The 23,614-nt window shown below is 40.0% G+C and overlaps 2 protein-coding genes across 4 annotated transcripts in view; one reads left to right on the top strand and one right to left on the bottom strand.

Annotated features, from left to right (window-relative positions):
• The window catches only part of ACSM4 (acyl-CoA synthetase medium chain family member 4), a 26,984-nt gene extending 13,280 nt beyond the window's left edge, over window positions 1-13,704 (top strand). The window contains exons 5-14 of the mRNA XM_059155772.1: window positions 1,877-2,020; window positions 2,828-2,984; window positions 4,994-5,073; window positions 6,790-6,913; window positions 9,240-9,320; window positions 9,451-9,552; window positions 10,024-10,151; window positions 10,248-10,347; window positions 12,266-12,385; window positions 13,523-13,704. Of these exons, the coding sequence (XP_059011755.1) occupies window positions 1,877-2,020; window positions 2,828-2,984; window positions 4,994-5,073; window positions 6,790-6,913; window positions 9,240-9,320; window positions 9,451-9,552; window positions 10,024-10,151; window positions 10,248-10,347; window positions 12,266-12,385; window positions 13,523-13,609 (1,123 nt within the window). The 3' untranslated portion in view covers window positions 13,610-13,704. The remainder of the gene's footprint in view (window positions 1-1,876; window positions 2,021-2,827; window positions 2,985-4,993; window positions 5,074-6,789; window positions 6,914-9,239; window positions 9,321-9,450; window positions 9,553-10,023; window positions 10,152-10,247; window positions 10,348-12,265; window positions 12,386-13,522) is intronic.
• On the bottom strand, window positions 864-23,614 carry THUMPD1 (THUMP domain containing 1). Of its 3 annotated transcripts, XR_009349492.1 has the most exons (6): window positions 23,286-23,614; window positions 20,799-20,973; window positions 19,416-19,664; window positions 18,010-18,465; window positions 12,184-12,222; window positions 864-1,103 (listed from the first exon to the last, which is right to left on the bottom strand). XR_009349492.1 is itself a non-coding variant. In XM_059155751.1 (5 exons), exons 1-4 carry the CDS (start codon window positions 23,514-23,516, stop codon window positions 18,044-18,046), a joined length of 1,077 nt encoding a protein of 358 aa, XP_059011734.1. In that variant the 5' UTR covers window positions 23,517-23,614; the 3' UTR covers window positions 14,677-16,480; window positions 18,010-18,043. The 3 variants fall into 3 exon arrangements, 2 of the variants coding, with proteins under 2 accessions (XP_059011734.1, XP_059011733.1); XM_059155751.1 differs by lacking the exons at window positions 864-1,103; window positions 12,184-12,222 and adding an exon at window positions 14,677-16,480; XM_059155750.1 differs by lacking the exons at window positions 864-1,103; window positions 12,184-12,222 and having other exon boundaries at window positions 14,677-18,465.

Genomic DNA, 23,614 nt, shown 5'->3' with positions numbered 1-23,614 from the left:
AGCCCCCACATACCAACTTCATGTACTTATGCTCTTTATTGACCGCTAAATTGTAGCATATCTTCAAAAATAATTATTGAGGGACACCTGGCTGGCTCAGTTGGTAAAGCATGGGATTCTGCTTTCTCCTCATCCTTGCCAACATATGTTGTCTTTTCCGGACTTAAGTTTAGCCATTTTGACAGGTGTGAGGTAGTATCTCATTGTGGTTTTGATTTGTATTAAGGAAACATTTTCCATAAAGCCTTTAAATGTCATTGATAAAAAAAAAAATAAAAATAAAAATAAATGTCATTGATTGTGACTGTATGTCTGCCCATTCCTAAATCAGTCTCTAGCATAAGAATTCCCACAATTGGCTTAGGATAATCAAGATTCACCCCCTGGAGCTATATAAGTAACAGTCTCCCCTGAAGCATGTAACTACCTGATACCTGAACAAAATCAGAGTTTTATCAGTGCAAAGGAGAAGAATGGGATGCTATATGGTAAGCTCCCAATGATGTGTGCCAGTGATGAAGATGCTGAATAAAAAGTATTAAAAGGTTTGATTCAGGGGCGCCTGAGTGGCTCAGTGGGTTAAAGCCTCTGCCTTTACTGTATTTTATTTTCTTCAGAGCACTTATCACTATTTGAAATTATGATACTGATTTATTTTTTTTAATTTTTTATTTTTTATAAACATATATTTTTATCCCCAGGGGTACAGGTCTGTGAATCACCAGGTTTACACACTTCACAGCACTCACCAAAGCACATACCCTCCCCAATGTCCATAATCCCACCCCCTTGTCCCAAACCCCCTCCCACCAGCAACCCTCAGTTTGTTTTGTGAGATTAAGAGTCACTTATGGTTTGTCTCCCTCCCAATCCCATCTTGTTTCATTTATTCTTCTCGTACCTACTTCAGCCCCCATGTTGCATCACCACTTCCTCATATCAGGGAGATCATATGATAGTTGTCTTTCTCTGCTTGACTTATTTCGCTAAGCATGATACGCTCTAGTTCCATCCATATTGTCGCAAATGGCAAGATTTCATTTCTTTTGATGGCTGCATAGTATATTCTTACTCATTTTATGGTGTGCTTATCCACTCTCTGTCTGTCAAATAAATAAATAAAATCTTAAAAAAAAAAGTTTGATTCAAATACCAGAAGATCTTCCTTTAAATCATAAAAACTCCTAAAATCTTTATTTTTTTAAAGATTTTTATTTATTTACTTGATAGAGAGAGATCACAAGTAGGCAGAGAGGCAGGCAGAGAGAGAGGGGGAAGCAGGCTCCCCACTGAGCAGAGAGCCCGATGTGGGGCTCGATCCCAGGACCCTGAGATCATGACCTGAGCTGAAGGCAGAGGCTTAAATGACTAAGCCACCCAGGTGCCCCATAACTCCTGAAGTCTTAATAAACAATCCACAAAGACCCATGACTGACTTAAAAATATATATAGAGAGATTAAATAAAAGCACTTAGAAGAGAATGTTTAAGTAAATAAAATTCACATCCTTTCATCATTGATATTGAAAGTCATCTTGGCTATCAGTGTGGACTATACAGAGTTGGTGCTTAAAAAAAAAATGAATTGTTAAAGGTTAGCACTGATCTGCAAAATCCCTTTAAGATTTATTGAGAAATTCCTCTCAAAGAGGTTTTGGATTAAGTCTTTGTTCTATTAACTCTTTTCTGGTATCAAGAGGGCACAAGTAGCAGAGAAAAAAAAAATATATATACACATAATTTTAATATATATAATAATCTCATATACATATAATTGTAATATATATAATAACAATCTCATATATATATATAGTCTCAGAGTTAAATTGGGCTGCCATCTTCAGCTACCATGTTGGGTTGGGACCCATACTTTACAGATCCGCCTCTGCAGAGCACAACTGTGTGGAGACCGGAAGTCAAGAACCAATGGCCATTTATTTCACCAGTGGGACCACAGGCTCTCCCAAGATGGCCCAGCACTCTCAAAGCAGCCTTGGAATTGGGTACACCCTCTGTGGAAGGTAGGGAAGAGAACTGTTCTTGCTAAACTCTCTCCTGAGCTCCCAACGTGTATATCCCACTGCCTAGCTGACACCTGCACTTGGATGACTATTCGATTTCTCCAGTGTAACATCCACAAAACAGAACCCCTATGCCCTTCTCCAGGCTTAGCTCAATAAATAGCACCATCTCACCAACTGATCAAGCAAGAATTAATGTGTTAAATAGGTGATGGGGATTAAGGAGGGCACTTGTGTGATGAGCGCCGGGTGATAAACCGGAACAGCCTTGAGCCCATCTCCAACAACAACATGTTTGGTTCCTTGTCGGTGCCAGGTAAATTCACCCACCCAGAAAGGCCTTCCTACGTATTCTATAACTATCACTTTACCGTATTTTATTTTCTTCAGAGCACTTATCACTATTTGAAATTACAATACTGATTTATATTCTTACTCATTTTATGGTGTGCTTATCCGCTCTCTGTCCTATTAAATTAAGAATAGGTATCTGGTCTCACTCACCATGCTAGGGAGAACGGGGCCTACCATATATTTGCACAATAAGTATTTGTTGCATTCATGAACAAACTCGGAATACCATGTCAAATTTAGCCCCCTCTCTACTTTCAGATTACCAAGGATCCTGAGAAGGTCCCCTAACAAAAGTGGAAGAAAGAATCACTTTTTCTGCCTTTAGCTTCTTATGACCCTTCTCTATAGCCATGAGGTTCTGGCCAGTTCTCGAAGATTCCAGTTCGTCTGCTTTTCTGCTGTTTTGTTTTGGGATTTTTTGGGTCTGTGTTGTTGCTTCTCCATATCGTTTAGGTATTGGCTAGACCTGAAGTCCTCAGATATCATGTGGAATATGTCTGACACTGGCTGGATCAAGGCTGCCATTGGCAGTGTGTTTTCAACCTGGCTTCAGGGAGCCTGTGTCTTTGTACATCGGATGGCCCAGTTTGACACTGACACCTTCCTAGATGTAAGTCAAGGTTTCTAGCTATCTTTTCTTGTCTTCTCCACACACACACACCATACCCTGCCAAAACCACAAAGAAATGATTCTTCAGAATATAGTTTCCTGGGCTTGTGGAAATCATTCCTTTTTAAGAAATGAAGTCTCCGGGGATTTGGCTTTTGAGTGTATTTAACAAAGAAGGAACGCCCACAACACTCTCATGTTTCAAACTATTCAGGATTTGTCCACATTCCACTTGAAATATTATAAATAACAGATTACAAGGCTCAAGTCTAAACAAATCTTTGGCTTCTGATTCAGTGAAACCAAAACAATAGGTGATAAATCCAAAACCCTACGTAGGGAGGATTGAAGGTGGGGTCACCTTTCTCCCACAGCAGCTCCTTCCATTCTCCCCTCACCCTGTGCTTTTCACTTTGTGAATTCTCAGAACCCAGTGTTTGTCTTGAAACCAAGCACGTCCCTCCTTCTCAACAAGACACAGCTAGACTGAAATATCAGATTGCCCTGATTTCTTTAGCCTTTACAAAGATGTGACTTAGGCTAATTATTTTTCAACCATGAAAAATCAATTATGTTGAATGAAATACATATTACTAAACACCACACCTATGTGTGAATAGAAGCTATACTCACCCTGTTATTTTGCTAACTGGTTTTATGAGATGGCTTGAGGGTCTTAACAGAAATGGTGGGTAACATAAGAACTGGGATCTCTATGTCAGGTTTACAAAGTGTCCTGTGTAAATAAGCTAACTTTGCAGTTCTAAAACGTGTATTTTTTAAAAAATAATTTTTAATAAAATATTAAGTATTATATAATACTTAAGAAAAATATATATTTTTATTTTAATAGTCTTTAGTGTTATAGTAAATAAGATACATTAATGCTATAATAATATATGGCATTATATTAGTCTATTAGAAGAATACTCTTATTTTGCAAAGATAGTGTGTATATTTTAAGTATTCTAAAAACTTTACATTATTCTTAGTTACATGCATTTACTGTTATTAAGAACAGCTGGAATCCAGGGGGAATGTACAGACAGCAGAAATGCTCACTTATGGATCAAAAGTTTTTCTTGATCTTTGACAATCCAGATAGCCTACAAATACATCTTAAAAATATCTCAAATGCTAACATTTAATACAAACTGTCAATTCATTATGTGACATAGTAGAATCTGTCTAGAAATAGGACATCTATCTCCCTAGATTTAGCATGCTTAAGTCATTATTTTTCTTTATGAAGCTGGAGGTAAAATAAGCCTGGCAAATCTTAAACAGTTAAGGAAAGGACTGAAAAATGCCTCACTAATGCACTTAATCACTCAAAAGGAGTGTCTTTTTTTTTTAATTTGAGGGGTAGGTGGAGAATGCAAGCAGGGGGCGGAGCAAAGGGAAAGAGAGAGGGAGGAGAAAGAATCCCTAGCTGACTCTGCATTAAGTGTGGGGTCTACGAGGGGCTCAGTCTTGCAACCCTGAGATCACAACCTGAGTGGAAATCACGAGGTGGAGGCTTAACCAACTGAGTCACCCAGGTGCCCCAGCACTGATGTCATTCAGAGAAAAAGTGTTGGGAGGTTTGGGTAGGTTAGTTCACACCCAGGCTGTGTACTGTATAGGAATATATGGGCAGGAGGTTTCAAAATTCCACGGTGAAAGGTAATTTGCAGCCCTGAGGTAGAATAAACAAGCTCATACTTGGGGGCTGGTCTCAAATTCAAATATTTACTTTCTGTTTAGAGAGTGGACTGTGTTGAGTCCACTGTGGTGAGTGGGCTGTGTATGTCTATTACTGTAACAGATGTGTTCTTTCCAATAACTGGAAATTCCCAGCAGACATACAGTCACTAGGAACAACTAATAAGTATTTGGGTTTTTGTTCTGAGCAGTGATCATATATGATGGAAACCTGTCAGTGAAAGAGGATGAGGGGTGGCAGACATCAGCTCTAGTTGTGGCCTCTAATTAACCACTTCTGACAACTGTCTTTCTCCATCACGCAGACTCTCACCACTTACCCCATCACCACCCTGTGCAGCGCCCCCACTGTGTACAGGATGCTTGTGCAGAAAGACCTGAAGAGGTACTTGGGCGGGCATCTCCATGTGAAGCTCAAATGAAAGCTGCGGTCTAGCATCATAGATCTCCCCATTTCAGTGCAGGTTTCCTCAGTCTCGCCACTCCTGACATTTTGGACTGAATTCTGTGCTGTTAGGGGCTGGCCTGTGCACTGTAGGATGTTGAGCAGCATTCTACCTGGTCTCCACCCATTAGATGTCAGTAGATCCTCCCTGGCGACCACCAAAAATGGCTGCAGATATTGCCTAAGTCGCCTCCCAGTTGCCCCTGAGGTTAGTGTCTAGGGACAACTCTCCTGTTTTCTCCGGGACAACCAGAGCCCTACAGTCTGAGAACTAACCCCGCGGCACCCCAAAGTACAACTGTGTTTATATGCCTTGAAGAGAAGCTAATATAGTCTTATGACTTAAGGATTATAATCAATTCATCCAAATCACCTGAACCTCTAGTGGACTTGCAATGTATATTTACGTAAGCAACAGAAATTGAATATGTGAGGAGAGAGAGAAAGGAAGAGAGAAACAATGTAAGTAGTGACAATTTAAGTAGCGCAGCCTTGTCCATCCTCTATCCCCCTCAAATGTGGATGCCCGGGAAGGAGAGTGCTAGGAAACAAAATAAAACAGATCTGAACCTTCTCTTATTCTAGTTAGGGTCAATTCCCTTGTGGCCCTCAATATGTGAGTATCTTTTTTTTTTAAGATTGATTGATTTAAGTGGGAGGAACACATGATGGGAAGTGGCAGAGGGAGAGGAAGAGAGAAATTCTAGCAGACTCTGCACAGAGCATGGAGCCTGACATGGGGCTCAATCTGATGACCCCAAGATCCTGAGATCACGACCTGAGCCAAAACCAATAGTGAGACATTCAACTGGCTGCAACACCCAGGTGCCCCTCAAAATATGAGCATCTTGCTCACATCTCAAGAGTAGTCCAAGGGCTTTCAAGGGCTATTTTGAATAGGCACAATCCTGTCCTGCCCATTGGAAACCTCAATGCATCAGAGCGGGGCTGTTCCAGACTTTCTCACTTAAGAAAGTGGGCAGCATAGTAGTAAGGCCAGGGATGAAAAGCTTGATCTCCAAAGTCAAACAAGTGGGGCTCTGCTCTTTACTATCGTGAGACCTCAGACACTTGAGATGAGCTTGCTAAGTAAGCCTCCCTTCATTCCAACCACAAGAGAGGATTAAGAGCTGCCTCATGGGTTTGTGGTGAGAATTCAGTGTAAGTGGCCTGCTCGGTCAGACACCAGACAAATGGTAACTGTGGAGTAGTTAACTCAGCTCTTCATGAAATCTTGTGCAACTTCTTTAAGTTCTCCCAGTCTCAATTTCCTCATCTATAAAATAGGGCATGAGGATTATGAGAATGCTCCAAAAGCCCTCACAACACAATAAATGCTCAATTAGTGTTGGTTATTTTACCACTTTTTTCATAGTAAGTGCTTAAGATCATTATCAGTATTTTCTCCTACCTTCTCCCCACCTAATACAAGCTCTGTCAGCAAATTTTACTTTCATCATTAGCATGCCCCACAAAACCTATAAATGTGTCTGGTAAGATAGTAAGTGACCAAAAATTTTTGCTGAATGAACCTTCCTAAGGCTTGCTTGCCTTTCCTAGCTCATTGGCTTGTTGCTAGAACATCTTAATAATTTTTTAATGAAATCCACTCAGATTTCTCCCTCCCAAAGACCCCATGAGACTCTGTGTCTGCAGATATAAATTCAAGAAGCTACGGCACTGCTTGACAGGAGGGGAGCCACTCAACCCGGAGGTGCTGGAACAGTGGAAGGCCCAAACTGGGCTGGAACTGTATGAAGGCTACGGACAGACAGAAGTGGTATGTTTAATGGAAAAAGTTTGAGTTTAGCATATTGGGAGCCTTTCAATCCCAGGCTGAGCCCCTGAAGAGCCCCCTTGGGGCTATAAATTTTTAGGGAATTTCTGAGAATACCATACCTGGCCATAACTACCAAGACCTCTGAATTGCCCAATTTGGCTTGGCTAGGGCAGAATTAGGATTATTCCTTGCAGTCTTCCTGTCTTCTCCCTATGGAGGAGAACTCTCAAAGGTGTTCAGGGATGGAGAGGGACAGAATCAAGTGGCTCTCAATGAGGTTTTGATTTGAATTTCCCTGATGGCTAATGGTGATGAACATTTTTTCATGTGTCTGTTAGTCATTTGTATGTCTTCTTTGAAGAAGACATGCATGTCTGTTCATGTCTTCTGCCCATTTTTTGATATGAGTATCTGTTTTTTGGGTGTTGAGTTTCAGGAGTTCTTTATAGATCTTTGTCTCTCCAATTCCATGGGTTGCGTCTTTGTTTTGTTGACTGTTTCTTTGCTGTGCAGAAGCTTTTGATCTTGAGGAAGTTCCAAAAGTTCATTTTCACTTTTGTTCCCTTTGTCTCTGGAGACGCGTCTTAAAAGAGGTTGCTATATTCAATGTCAAAGAGGTTACTGCCTATGTTCTCCTCTAGGATTTTGATAGGTCTTTCAACCATTTCGAGTTTATCTTTGTGAATGGTGTAAGAGAATGATCAGATTTCATTCTTCTATACATAACTGTCCAATTTTCCCAGCACCATTTATTGAAGAGACTGTCTTATTTCCACTGGATACTTTTTCCTGCTTTGTTGAAGATTATTTGACCATAGAGTTGAGGGTCCATATCTGGACTCTCTACTCTGTTCCTTGGTCTATGTGTCTGCTTTGTGCTAGTACTATGCTGTCTTGGTGATCACAGCTTTGTAGTAAAACTTGAAATCAGCCGTGATGCCCCCAGCTTTGTTTTTCTTTTTCAACATTTCCTTAGTGATTCGGGGTCTTTTCTGGTTCCATACAAATTTTAGGATTGTTTGTTCTAGCACTTTGAAAAATACCAGTGAAAGATACTGAGATACCACCTTACACCAGTTAGAATGGCCAAAATTATCAGGACAGGATGCAAGTGTTGGAGAGGATGTGGAGAACGGGGAACCCTCTTACACTGTTGTCGGTGCAACCACTTTGGAAAACTGTGGAGATTCCTTAAAAAATTAAAAATAGAGCTGCCCTATGAGCCTGCAATTGTATATTTACCCCAAAGATACAGATGTAGTAAAAAGAAGGGTTATATGGACCCCAATGCTCATAGCAGCAATGGTCACAATTGCCAAACTGGAAAGAGCGAAGATGCCCTTCAGACGAATGGATAAAGAAGATATGGTCCATATACACAATGGAATATTACATCTCCATCAGAAAGGATGAATGTCCAACTTTTGTATCAACATGGATGGCACTGGAGGAGATTATGCTGAGTGAAATAAGTCAAGCAGAGAAAGTCAATTATCATATGGTTTCACTTACTTGTGAAGCATAAGGAATAACATGGAGGACATTAGGAAAAGAAAAGGAAAAGTGAAGGGGGGGAAATCGGAGGGGGAGATGAAGTATGAGAGACTATGCTCTGAGAAACAAACTGAGGATTTGGAAGGGAGTGGGTGGAGTGGGATGGGCTAGCCTGGTGGTGGGTATTAAGGAGGGCACATATTACATGGAGCACTGGGTGTGGTGCATAAACAATGAATCTTGGCACATTGATAATAAATAGATAGATAGATAGATAGATAGATAGATAGATAGACAGACAGACTTATGGGAAGTTCCTGGAAGAAAAAAAAAAAGAATCAAGTGTTTCTTCTCAGCAGCACTGAGGACCCCAGAGAGGCCTAGTGTGGAATTTATCCCAAGGTGCAATAAACAGGACCCTTAGTCTAAAGGAGTCATTTTCAAAGTGTGGTCCAAAACCACCACCAGAAGCAGCATGTGGGAATTTGGTAGCAATTCAAATTCTCACACACGCCATCCCACCCCAGGTAGACCTACTGAGTCAGAAACTCGGACGAGGCCTGGCAATCTGTGCTTGAAAAATGAATGTTCCAGGTGACTCTGACACACAGGTTTGAGAAGCACTGGTCTAAAATAGTGTGTGTGTCTGTGTGTGTGTGTGTGTGTGTGTGTCCAGAAGACAAACATGTGTGTGTATGTGTATCTAGAAGACAAACATGCACACGGGGAAAATCAGTCCAGTCAAAGTGAGTCTTATGTTTTATTTTCATGATACAAATAGCAAGAGAAAATGAATTTTTACATTCTTAAATAAAACATGTTCTCTCAATAGGGAATAATTTGTGCCAATCAGAAAGGACAAGAAATTAAACCAGGCTCGATGGGAAAAGGAGTACTACCCTATGATGTCCAGGTGGGTAATATCTGTTTCAATAGAGAAGAATGTTTTACAGTTTTCTGCTAGCCATTGTACAACTATTTGCAACCTGTTTTCATTTTGTAAAAAGAAAATTTTAGGAACCTAATTGTTTCTTTTATTCTAGATTATAGATGAAAATGGCAACATCCTACCACCTGGCAAAGAAGGGGAAATTGCCCTCAGACTAAAGTCTACACGGCCCTTCTGTTTCTTCTCTGAATATGTGGTATAAGAACATAGAATGTGCTAGTCACAAGTTAACAGAAAGGTGGCATGGGGAGTCATACAGACTTGGGTCCAAATTTCATATCCATCATGTGTTGCTGTTTAACCTTGAGCAAGTCACAAAATCCAAGTCTATTTCATAAACTGTAAAATGGGGATAATATCTTCTATCTCCTAAAAGTTTTGTAAAGATTAAATTCTATGTGTAAGAAGCCAGTTGCCGTGCTTGTCCTTAGAAAAGACAACTAGGCTGCTGAGGGGAGGGAGGGGGTGATACAGGGCAGAAGATGTGAAAGAGGGGTTTCCTTTTCATTATACTCTTGAACCTTCTTTATTCTACAGTATGAATCACATTTTTTTTTAAATCGATTTTTTATAAATAGAATGTGCAAAGTACTAGTCACTTTATGAATGTCATGCCTCTTTTTCTATTTTGACCAAATTAATCCCCAAAGCCATCTTTGGTTCCTAGGACAATCCAGAGAAAACTGCTGCCACAATAAGAGGGGATTTTTACACCACTGGAGACAGAGGAGTGATGGACAGTGATGGGTATTTCTGGTTTGTCGGCAGAGCTGACGATGTCATCATATCCTCTGGGTTTGTGCATTTGCCACTCTTAGAGAGTAACAGATGGCCAGGGAAGATCTCCTCCTTGGATGATGTAGTGGCCAAGGGCTTCTTTTCCTCTTCTAGGTACCGTATTGGGCCATTTGAAGTGGAGAGTGCGCTAATTGAACACCCAGCTGTTGTTGAATCAGCTGTTGTCAGCAGTCCAGATCCAGTTAGAGGAGAGGTAGAGTGAATATCATTCAAGTAGCAATTTCATATTTTCCAGTTCTATCCATTTGACCCCCCTGGAGAGTATATCAGGAGTAATCATGTAATTCTCATGATGAAGCACCCATGTGCCAAAAATGGGTACCAGCACTCAGCTTTACAAATGAATTGTGTCCCAAATGGGATGTATTAGGATTCATTTAGTGGTGACAGAAACTCAACTCAAACTGACTTAAGTTTTCTAAAAAAGGAATTTATTGGCCCACACGGAAGTGAGGTCTTCAGGTGCAGCTACATCCAAAGGTTCACGTGAAGTTAGCAAAGCTTTGTCTCTCTTCATTTCCGGGCTATTGTTCTTTAGCATGGCTCCATTCAGGCATGTTCTTCCTACGTGGTAGCAACTGATTCCAAATGTACATAGCTTCACAACCAGTAAAGGACACAGCTCCTCTTCCAACAGTTTCAAGAAACTCCCAGAGTAATATGTGTCTATCTTAGATCACATATCTAAACAATGTGGTCCAGGGAATGGCATATGCTCGCTGGCCAGACCTGGATCATATGCTGATCACTGGAGGTAGAAATTAGTGTCAAGACCATCAGACAGAGAAGTTAGGGTAATGTTCCATAGGAAAATCGGGGTACTATTACTAAAAGGGTGGGAACAGATGTTGCATAGAAAAAGCAGATTATGCTGTATTTACGATGGTCATAGAAATCAGAATACATTGTCTCACAGAAACAATGCAAATAGGAGACTGTGGCCAGGTTCCCAAACAAGTCTCACTAGCCTACTTAGGACCTAATGAAAGGGAACTTAGGGAATGACAGTAATAGCCTTAGTTTTAAGAGGAAGCCCTGTAGTATGGAAGGGAGATGTTTCCTTTCCTCATGGAAGTTTCTGACAGATTTAGTAAGTAGCAAAATTCCAAAAACAGTTTGTGTATCAGCATCCGCCCACATCTCTTTTCTGATCCTTTTTTAAAAAAGATTTCATTTATTTATTTGATACACACAGAGAGAGAGAGAGAGAGCACAAGCAGGGGGAGTGGCAGAGAGGGAGAACCAGACTCCCCACTGAGCAGGGAGCCCAGTATGGGGCTCGATCCTGGACCAGGGATCCTGGCCCAAGGCAAAGGCAGACATTTAACCGACTGAGCTACCCAGGCGCCCTCTCTGACCCTCTGCAGTGACTCTATGGATCCCACACTCAAACCTCTTGCACCACCTCCACACCCAGTGGATTCTCTTGTCCAAAGTACTTTTCTCCTGCCACCATATTCTCATTCTCTCTATATAGCTGGTTTCATCTGAACATTAGAAGTAAATACCACTTGGAATCAATGCATGAATAATTAATAATTTAAAGTATAATTAACTAACCTTAATAACTATCTAATTGGTGGGTTTTGTATAGTATTCCAAAGACAAGCAAGAAATATTAGGCAAAAAAGACCTTTCAGAGGTAGATTGATCCTTCCGAAGAATTCATCTCCCAGCATACAAAATCCCTCCACCAAGCCTCCCCAAATCCCTTTCAAACCATATTCTCTGGAACCTCCATTTGTCTCCCTATCACATGCCTCTAACAGTGTAGGTCTGGGGCAAATGATCATCTGCAAATCAAGGACTGCCTGTAGAACATATAAGACTAGTCTGACTGAAATATTAAATACATGTGTGACATGTAAACAAAACTCAAGTTTTAGCTTTATTGAAACACTGCACTCCTCACACTCACAAACCATTTATCTGGAATTAGATCTCAAAACCCCACTTGTATCCAAGATCAAGAGTGATCTCTGGGTTTGTGTTCATCACTCAAGTTGTGTAAACAAGTAATTATAAGTACCTGTCTGTGCTCGGCTTTAGTTCCAAACTCCTGATGTGTCTGAAAGAAAAAAAATCAATATAAATTGACTTTTCTCCTGCAGGTAGTGAAAGCTTTTGTTGTCTTATCTGCACCCTTTAAATCATCCAACCCAGAGAAATTAATTCTTGAACTTCAGGATCATGTGAAAAAATCAACTGCACCTTACAAATATCCAAGAAAGGCAAGTATTTTTTTTTTGCCCAAAGTTAAGTGTTACCAAATAAGGGTCTAAGATATTAAGTACATAGATTTTACTAGCTTTTGACTTTATGGTTTCTCATTATATAAGTGGAAGACACTTACTTCAATTTGTTTAGACTTAAGAATTTTGCTTTAAAACATTTATTTTAGGACACTTAGATGTTTGATACACTAGTTTTGATCAACTCTGCAATACTGAGTAACTACTAAGGATCCTTGTCAGACTAATCGGTCCCATTCCATGAGGGGGAAAAAATGGAAAAAAATTTAAAGACAGCATTTGACTCAGTTATCAGTACTCTCAAGCCATAATACTCTTCAAAGCACAAGCCTTTTAAGTATCAAGTGACCAAACTTAAGGCCCAGAAAAAAGATGCTATCCAAAGAAACTGTGGAATCTTTCCTGAAAACTTCTTCAAGGGAGGATTTAAGAATAATTGTATATAAAAACATAATGATGGCACTGCAATTTCCTTCCTTTTCATCCTGGAATACTGTTGGTTGATACTGATCCTTAAGATGAGAATTCCATTCAACTGGTATTTCAGCCAAAAGGCAGTTAACTTCAGCCTCAGAACTAGATACATCTTCTCCATCAAATTTACTAAATCAGTCACCAGCTGATTTGCAAACATTGAGGAAAAATTTTAAAGTCATATCTTGAGCAAGGGAAACAGAGAAATGATTTTACTCTGAGCATAATGGGTAAATTGTACTCAAAATTAACTCTCAAAAGTTTCCCTTAGAAAGGGGCTGCAGGATCCAGCTCTTAAAAGCCCCAAACCTAATTAACTTGCTTCTTTGTACATTTAGGTGTGGCCTCTATTTCCTAGGGGCAGTAGAGGCCCAGCTCTAATTTGAACTGGAAGGGGAAGCAATGGAGCAAAGGATCATTATATCTGTCTGATAAAGCATATCACTAAAAACTTTGCACTGAAAACTCATGATGTAGGTCCATTGTCAACTGGAAAATAAACACATGAATTTCAATGAGTTTAGGCTAAGGCGTCCCCAGACTCAAACTCGTCAGTTACATGAAAGCTCTCCCAGTTGTACTGACAACTGGGATTTTCAAAACGGAATCAAGTGTCTCATAGTAGTTTTCTCTGTTAATTAGGTGGAATTTGTTCCAGAACTCCCGAAGACAATCACCGGGAAAATCAAACGCAATGTTCTGAGAGACCATGAATGGGGTCGAACATAGCCCAATAAGCAACTACAGCATTAAATAGTTGTAGACTTCTTTTTAGTCCTTGCTTCCTGCCGATTTAGAGACTACTCTCTTGCAATGCTGAAGGTTTTTCCAGGTTGAAAACCTCAATTTTTCGTTCTGTACTTAGCCAAAAATTATATAAATAATAATTCAAAAATATTTGGGAAAAAAAGTTATGATGACAGAACTGACAAAGGCAGTGATTTTAATGACCTACAGCACTTAAAATAGCAAAATGATTATTTAGAAATGCACAGTGGACAATGAATTGATCTTGTGCCTGATTAAGTCAAAATAAAGATTAGAACTATTCTAAGAAAAGTGTTCAAGACAGAATTTCTTCTGTTTAACATCTTGTATTACTAGTTCTTTAAAGTGAATTAAAGGGGTCCCTGGGTGTTTCAGTCAGTTAAGCATCTGACTCAACTCTGCTCAGGTCTTGACCTCAGAGTCATGGGTTGAAGCCCCATGTTGGGCTTTAGGATAGGTGTGGAGCCTACTTAAGCTACTCAGCAGGGAGCCTGCTTCCCCCTCTCCCTTTGCCTGCCTCTCTGCCTACTTCTGATGTCTCCCTCTCTCTCAAATAAATAAATATTTTTAAAAAATAAAATAAGTAATATAAATAACTCAAAAGGCAGTAAGTGAATTTAATCGAGTACTGTATTACTAAACTTTTTTTTTTTTAAGATTTACTTAAAGAAAATGGGGTGGGGGTGCAGAGGGAGAGAAAATCCCAAGCAGACTCCCTGCTGAGCACAGAGCCTAACATGGGGCTTGATCTCACAAACCTGTTATCAAGACCCAAGCTGAAATCAGGAGTTGGACGCTTAACTGAGTCACCCAAGCACCCAATATGTCCTTTTAAAGCATGGAATATCCCAAATTTGGATTACTTAAGAGTAATTAATCCAGAGCAATTATTAAGAGTTTTATATCTATATGTTTTAGGACAATGTACATGACTTTTGATACATAATGTAACATATAAGCATCTTTTATGTCTATTATAAAGCAAGAGTTTTAATAAGAGACAGGAAGAAAAACACAGAACACCAATCTTTAGGGAACAAATTTATTTTGCTTTTTCTGAAAGTATCAGGAACTATGAAAAATAAGCTAAATATCTGGCCATACCAAAAGCAAAATACAAGTAAAAACAACATTTAGAAATCATGTGTGACCTTACACAAACATGTTTCAAGATACTAAGTATAACACTCCTTCCTCCACAAAGCAAAACAAGTTTATTAAACCACAATACTGAAGTTTTTTTAACTGACATAACTTTAAAAAAAAAAAAAAAATTAAAAGGAAAAAAAAAACCATTCAATTCCCATCCTGGAAATTTGTCATTTATAAAACAACATCCTCAAATGTCAGGGACAATAAAGTTGGGAAACCTTTCACATATCAATAAAGGGATTCGGATTCCAACAGAACACAGTGCTTTAGAACTGGGGAAGAAGAGCTTTTGTCGCACTCAGTCTTACCAAATACAAATAAATACAAGAAGATTAAAAATGAACTACTAAAGCAAAATCTTTCTGTAGAGTAGCAGCTTTCACAAAGTAAAAGGAATCCAGTTCTGCAGAGTTAGCTGTTCCAAAAGCATATGGCCACTTTTATTCCCGAAGTCCCAGAGTCTTGCACTATCAAAATAAAATGATCTTTTTCTTAGAGTAAGTCCAATGAAGGCACCAAAATCCTATCCTCCGTGTTCACACAAATGACACTTAACATGCTCTTATCATCCTTCCAAGATGACCTCAACCTATTAAGAGTTAACACTTTACATATTGAAGATGGAAAAGGAAGCTCCAGCCCCATCTGCATTAACCAAGGTCGAGTCTGTAACAGCCTTTGCCCCTCCCAAATCCTTCTAGTCTGGACCGCTAATTTAGGAGGATACAAATACATTCCCATATTCCCTAGCCATTAAATAAACACAGACATTGGTGCAGGAAGACTCAACATTTATACTACTACTGAACTGTTTCAAACTTAATAAACCCATCTCCAAAAGTTAATTTCACAGCCTCTTACTATTGATTCATAATCTGGACTTAGTATGCAGCCCTCTTTGGTGTTCGTCTCTTCCAGCGTTTTTCAGTAATTTTACACTAGAGGAACCTTGAAAAATCTTCCAAATTAAGGGAACCCTCATGGCATGGGAGTATGAGTTAAGGATACTCTGATTTCACAAAAACCCAGAACTATCAGACTAGGAGGATTCAGAGTTCTTTTTCTTCTCCTGGAGAAAATCTCAGGCTGAGATTCAGAGAAGAGGTTCCTCCCTCAGTTTTAGGAAAAGGAGAGAAAATGCTATTTAATTGGGTTTTGCAGTTCTTCATGGAGAGTTTTAGTTAAGGCTCCAGACTTGTTGCTATCTCTTCTTCATTCTCAAGCCCAACTGGCTGTGGAAACATTTCAAGAGTTCCTTTGGCAGAGTGATAGTTCCGAAGAGTCTGTTTCTTTTTAATCTGAGAATCTTATCACTTTCAGGAAAATACATTTTCTCCAGCACCTTGCAGAAACTTGTTTCATTTGTTCATGTGATGAAAAATGTCCACTGAACAGACTAGTTTCTATAGCCATACTTGGGCTCCTGAGCACTCCAAAAAATCTGGCCTAGTAGCTCCTTGTATGTACTCTGGCAATTCACCTTTCAACTCAAACATCCTGTTGAGAACTCTTCCTCTGACAAGCCACTGGATTTCTGTACGTAGATTTATGTGCTCTTTGTTCAGACTTTAGTTGTTTTTTTTTTTAAACATTCTTACATAAATGGGTCTTTAGTAACAATTTCTGCAGCATTATCCAGAACTTTCATTTCATCTCCAAGTGTTTTATATCAGCAGCTCTCTGTGAAGAAAGCCATGTGCTATAACATCAACGTCAGGATTTTACCAATATGAGCAAAACCGATGAACACCCGAAGTAAAGATGACAGACTTTCAGCCTTCAGATATGAAGACCCATTAAATTTATACTGCCTTGGTTTTGAGAGGCTCCTCATAGCAGAAAAAGCCTTCTTGAATATCATCATTTACTAATCTTACCAAAGCTCCAGTATGACAAATATTTGTGAAATCTGTTGACTTATCAACCCAGATAGAGAAGCTGCTGCTTTTCAGTTAATTTTTTAGTATCAGGTGACATTTAATTTAATAAACTGAAAGTGAAGGTTTTTCAATTTCTTATGCTGCTTCTTGCTCTAGCATTTTAACATTATGTTGAGATTAGATTCTTACCAACTATGTGAATTTTTCTTTTCTTGGTATAAGTGCTGTTACTAAATAATTTGCTTCTTAGACCTTTCACTGAATGTGATTTTATTTAAGATTTTATTTTTAAGTAATCTCTACATCCAACATGGAGCTTGAATGTATCACCCTGAGAATCAACAGTATCATGCTGTATGGACTGAGCCAGCCAGGGTGCCCCTGAATGTTTGTTTTTTTTTTTTTAAACAAAAGTTTACTGTTTTGATATTCCAGATGCCATTAAAATAACAAACATTTTTACTCATCAAATGGTTTTGACTTACAGTTACAACTGCTGGAGAAATGCTAGGTTTGTAAGTTGCATTCCACTGACAATACATAATGCAATAGAACAGCTTGGATTTAAGTCTATGTAAGACCCTTGAAAAGTAGCTTTTGCTATAAAAAAAGAATTTGTGTCTCCTGTTGCACTGCCATACTGAAGAAACTCAGAACACTAATTCTTCATCACTAACCTTAGCAGAAATGTCTATAGTTCTATGCCTAAAATGGTCCTCTTCTATCTCACACCATGTCTTCAAAAATTATAGCACTGGACCATCATATTTGTAACAAATGTTTATAAAATGTAAAAACTGACATAACTAAGTAACAGAATCACAAAAAGATAGAAAAAAGTCACAAAAACAATTCACTTCTAAACCTGTAAGACCCATGTTTTTGCAATGCTTACAACAAAAGTAGGAAGGGACAGCTGAGTTGCAACATATAAAAATTCTGTCCTTAAATGAAAATTTCCCTAGGACTTTCTCTTTTACAGAGTTTGTTTGCTCCCCTAAGTCAGATGCCAGCACAGAAGGGGAGGCTGGGGAAGATAATCAGGAGGGAGAAGCCAACGCCATCTTGCCTCCACCCTCCGCTCCACAGAAGTGTTCATCATTATCCATAGCCTCTCCTAGCTCAACCAAATGCATATAGGCCTAACTGCACACTGGCATAGGGGGTTCAAAAGATCTCCAAAAGAACCATTAATGGGGATTCTCAATCACTGTTCAATATTATGAGTTCAGCATTATGCAGCGCACAAAGGTCAAAAACAAATTTTCAGTCATAATTTTATATGGAGTCCTAGCACTATCTTACCGAACGCCATCTGGAAAAACCCACCTGCAACACCAAAGGAGGTTTTTTTTTTTTATCCTTATGAGAGATCATTTTCACTTGACTCAGATCTTTCTGTGACTTGACTTTCAAGTTCAGGTTTAGCTCCTCCCTCGTTCACCACCTGTGTCTCAGATCTTGGTTTTGTCTGCCCCAGTTCCTCATTATTTTCTGGTACCGCCTGCTGGTTATTTTTTCCTTCTGCTGGATCATGTTGGTTTGATTTGTTCCCAGATTCCAATTTAGCTTCTTTCCCATTTCCTGCTTGCACGGACTGCTTTGGGTTAAGTTGTGATGGGTCCTTAGCACTCTTTACCACCTCCTGGAGATTATATTTTCTGAACAACATATAATCTTTCACAACACTCAGGCAACAGACAGCTTTAATGATTTCTACTACCACCGTGTACTGCGGATTAGTGAGATCCACTTTATTTTCCGAATTGAGGCTGCCTACTATTCCTGTAACAAAAAGAAGAGGAAAACAGAGGGAGAGGGATACCATGAAGCTTGACAGATACAAATACAATCTTTCATCTTTCTGTTTGGGACTTGGTAAACCAATTTATATACAGTCTACTCCTCTACATGGACCCCAGTCAAATTCTGTGAATTCTGGGCCCCTGGGTGGCCCAGGTCATGACCTCGGGGTCCTGGAATCAGGGGCCCTTACTGGGTTCTCTGCTCAGTGGCGAGTCTGCTTGTCTCCCTCTCCTCCCAACCCCAGCTCATGCTCTCTCACACTCTCTAATGAGTAAATAAATGTTTACAAAAAGAAATGCTGTGAACCCTTTCAATAAATACATACAAATGAAATCCCGAGACATTAATTAGAGTCCTTTTTTTCCAAAGAAAATTAAATCTTGATTTGGAAGATTTCCTATCTACCTACCAGAAAGTCGCATAACCAACATATTGAAATCTGTTAGGTCTGATATTATTTTAAGAACTTTTTTTTTTTTTTTTTTTTAAATACTCTCTGCCCCCAGTGTGTGGCTTGAACTCACAACCCTGGGATCAAGAGTCACATGCTCTACTGGCTAAGCCAGGCACGAATCCCCCCCCTTTTTTTTTTTAGATTTTTATTTATTTAAGAGAGAGAGATATCACAAGTAGGCAGAGAGGCAGGCAGGGCGGGGGGAGGGGAACAGGCTCCCCACTGAGTGGAAAGCCCAATGTGGGGCTCAATCCCAGGAACCTGAGATCATGGCCTGAGCCAAAGGCAGAGGCTTAACCCTCTGAACCACCCAGGTGCCCCCTGGTACTCCTATTTTAAAGACATTTTAATATACTTCTTTTATACTAAAAAATATAAGACTTAAGTTGTAAAATAATAATAATAATAAATTAATAAAATCAAGAACAAGTATTTAGTATTACATACTAACGTAAAATCACTAAGAAAAACATACCTGCCAATTCTTTGATAACTTCGTCTCTATTCATGTGACTGTTATTTCGAGATTTATATACAATCTGAAATGTTCCTTTGTTTGGAGATTTAAACCAGGGTTCCAAAAATGTTTCTGCATATTTTTTCATATCTTCTAAGAAAGCCTTGCATGTGCCTGAAATGGGTAACATACGTAGAATAACCCGAGTCTTCTTCTTCTTGGTTTTGTACATATCTTGGAGAATATGATGTACCAATTTCTCAGGTTCTAAAAGAAAAAAGAAAAAAGCACAAAGCACACAAGTAAGTTAGGAATAAAAACTCTCATTTTAAAAGCTCTTGATATCGATGAATTCATTGGCAGTGACCTATGTCGACAGTATTAATAGAAGAAATTATCATAATGAATGTTAAATAAGTCTAACCAAACATTTTTTCCAACTTTCTTAACTGCCTATGCTGATTATTACTATATCTAATATGTTAACTCCTTTTTTTAAAGTTTTTTTTTTTTTTTTTTGAGAGAGAGAGAAAATGAGAGAGAAAGAGAGCATGAGAAGGGGGAGGGTCAAAGGGAGAAGCGGGACTCCACCCTGACACTCCAGGATCATGACCTGAGCCAAAGGCAATCACTTAGCCAACTGAGCCATCCAGGCGCCCTAATATATTAACTCTTCAGCATTGTTACTGCTTTCACTAAAAACAACTGTTCATGAAGACACCGGAGCTAACATTTTTGTGATGTCTCACTGCCCAACACCCTACTGTCTTCCTGTAACAATAGCAACTACAAACGTAACATTATTAAATAGTACACTTTTACAAAACAAATCTGCAAGTCATTTTAAAAGATTTAATTTATCCATTAGTTAAGTCTGGACAATAATCTAGATCTCAGAACTTAGAGAAGCCCCCAAACCATGAATTACACAAGATCATGATATGGTCCTTATGCCATCCTCACTACCTACAAGTCTGTTTGGGGCTACTGGGTGTTTTTAATACTTTTAAATTAGTTAACTGCATTAAAAAATCTAGGAACTTCTCCAGATATTCAACTTCTTTTGAAAAACCAGAAGATCTGGCCCTACAGGCTTACATTCCAAATTGGCTGGCACTGAAGAGCAGCTGTTCCTCTTAAACAGAGTATGTACTCTTGTTTCACCTAAAGTTACATACAAAGAAAGTGGTAAAGCCAGGTTTCCACTCCTAAACCAATGTGATGTTCACCACCCACCACATCTGACCCTTCCATATGTATAGTGCAAGAAGAGTGGAAAAGATCAGTCAAATAATTAACTGAGCCATAACCATGAAGCCATTTTGTAGGCAGTGTTCGAAGGCAAGGAGATGTCCAGATATTATAGGCTCAATAATCTTAAGGTTTATTAGTCATGCGTACCTATTCCAAGTGTCCTGATGAAGACTACATTATTTGCTCCACTCTCCACTGACTGGAATCTCCTTAGCTTCATCTCTGTCGATGCTTTAATGTCACCAACTTCTTTCTTCAAGGCAGCCTCCATGTCATCATCTTCTCCCTCACTTCCAGAGGCCTGCTGATCTTTGTCTGTAAACTGCATGAAACAAATGAGCAGAGATGCAAAAAGAGTTCATGTTAAAAGCTACAATTAAGGGGCGCCTGGGTGGTTCAGTGGGTTAAAGCCTCTGCCTTCGGCTCAGGTCATGATTCCCAGAGTCCTGGGATCAAGCCCCGCATCGGGCTCTCTGCTCCGCAAGGAGCCTGCTTCCCCCTCTCTCTCTGCCTGCCTCTCTGCCTACTTGTGATCTCTGTCTGTCAAAAAAATAAATAAAATCTTTAAAAAAAAAAAAAGAGCTACAATTAACTACCTATGTGAAATCTCCAATGGCAGACAGGTCAATACTGACAATAAAGCTTTTTACTAAAAAACTGACATCACAGGCGCCTGGGTGGCTCAGTTGCTTAAGCTACGGCCTTCGGCTCAGGTCATGACCCTGAAGTCCCAAGATCAAGACCCACATTGGGCTCTCTGCTCAGCAGGGAGTCTGCTTCTTCCTCTCACCTCTCTCCTCTCATTATCTCTCCCTCTCAAATAAATAAACTCTTAAAAAAAAGAAAGAAAGAAAGCAAGAAACTGACATCGCTCTCTGCAAAATGTGGAGGGAAAACGGAGTTCCCTATAGAACACATATAATTTGAAAATGCTTGGAAAAACATCTTAACTTTCTGGGACACAAGGTAACATGCTCACCAGATGAATTCATTCAAGATAGACCTTAATTCCATCACCGCATACCTTTGTGTCTAATAAGACATTCTCCTTTTGGTGAGATTACAAGGAGCAAGTGGAAGGCAGAGGACAAAGCCCAACCTGACACCTTGCAAACCCCAGTCCCCTCCCAGGTGGGAAATGTGTGACATTCCTCAGGCACCCCTGGCTGCCCTAATGCTAAGGGAGGGAAAAATAAACGGTTAATGAAAAGAGATCACAGTCCTGCAGGACAAGAGTCTCCCTCATCTTACAAATGTTTTAGTGATTTACCAGAGGGGCAAAAAAAAGCATTGTTATCAATAACCTAACTTCCAGAGGGAAACTGGAATATATCTTACTGTTCAGGCTTTAGTCGAGGGGAAAAAACGACCCTAACTTGATAATGGCAGAGTCTCTAATATCCTGTTGGTCCTCTTTAACATCCAAAAGTTCTTTTGAAAACCTCTCTTTCCTTTACCTCCCCCAACTACCAAGTATATCATCACAACCCCTGTGCAGCAGCTCCTTCTGCCCACAGGTCCTGACCCGGTGCTTTAAGAAAGCCACCATTTTGCACCAAAGACCTCTCAAGAATTCTTTCTTGGGCCTCAGCTCTGGACCTCACCTACATTCAAAAACTACATCAATTAGACCAAACAGGGCATAAAAAGCCCTTATATTCTACCAAGGAACAGGGAACAGAAAGAGTCAAGAATTTGCTCAAGGTACCAGTGTAGACAGGAACTCACTTCTTGCCCAGTTCTCTGCCCCATTATTAGTTTGCCAGACAAGCACTAATAATAATTATACACATTTATGGAACTTTATTACCTGCCACGATGTACTTTATATACATAAGCAACTTTTCAGTCAACATTAAGTACACTATTATTTTTCTTTAGCTCAGCAAAATTAAATAATACACCCACGTTCAAGCCCTAAAACTAGTAAATCGTGGACCTTGAATCCAAATGCCCCCTGTCTTATCCTCCCTCTTTTAATTCATTGAGGTGTTTGTGTAGGTATTAGTCCTGGTCCTAAGCAAGGAATATAATGATTTCTAAACTGTGATGGGAAAATTAGGTTTTAGGTGGTGTGAGGACAAAAAGTTCTTACTTTTTAAATTGCATTTACACGCGCATTTTAAAAGTAACTAGCACTAGTACTAAACCCTCTATTTCAGAGACACTGCTCAGGACAAACATCATTACAACCATGGTGTAAAAGTGGTAAGATACGTCAGAAACTATGAGGACAAATTAAGTTTCCTTTATTAACTTGGGCCGTTCACTTAACCAACTTGAGTGTCAGTGTCCTCGTGAACATTACTCCACAAATCTACTGTAAGTAGTAAACGTTTGAGAGCTTCAGACACACAACCTGTGGGCCGCAGAAGCAACCTATAAATAGGAGCCACTAGGATTACTAATGGGGGAGGAAGAAAACAAAACAAAACAGAAACCACCGAAAGCTGCAAGTTTTCACGCACGCGACCCGGCTGGGGTCCGCAACCGCGATAAGGTCAAGAGGCGGCAGCACAGAGGCGGCCACGCCCCTTCGCCAGCGCCCCACAAAATGCGCGCACGCGTAGAAGAAAGCCGGCCTTGCAGCATTCCCTCACTCCTCAAACGCCGCTGGCCCTCTCGGGGCCATACCTTTTCCGGCCCGTACATGTCGTCGCCGTACTCGTTGAGCAGGCTGTACGCCTCCTCCACGCACTTGCGTTCGTTCATGTTGCAGGTAATGAGAATGCCCTGTAGCCCGGGCTCCAGCTGCCGGGACCCGCCGCCGTCGCAGCGCCGCGCCCGCTTGGCTTGCACATACTGAGCTTTGCCTTTGCGCTTTCCGCCGCTCGACTGAGGAGGCTGCTGGACGGGGGTCGCCATGGCGCGTGAGAACCGAGGCTGGCGAGAAACGTGTTTCTGCGCTGTTCCCGGCTTCCTCACCTCCGCTGGCGCGAGCTGGTTTACGTCACATGTGCGCG

The sequence above is a fragment of the Mustela lutreola genome, chromosome 17 (assembly GCF_030435805.1).
Source record: "Mustela lutreola isolate mMusLut2 chromosome 17, mMusLut2.pri, whole genome shotgun sequence".
NCBI lineage: Eukaryota > Metazoa > Chordata > Mammalia > Carnivora > Mustelidae > Mustela > Mustela lutreola.
Note: the sequence above shows the minus strand (reverse complement) of the source record. Positions and strands in the feature narration are given on the sequence as shown.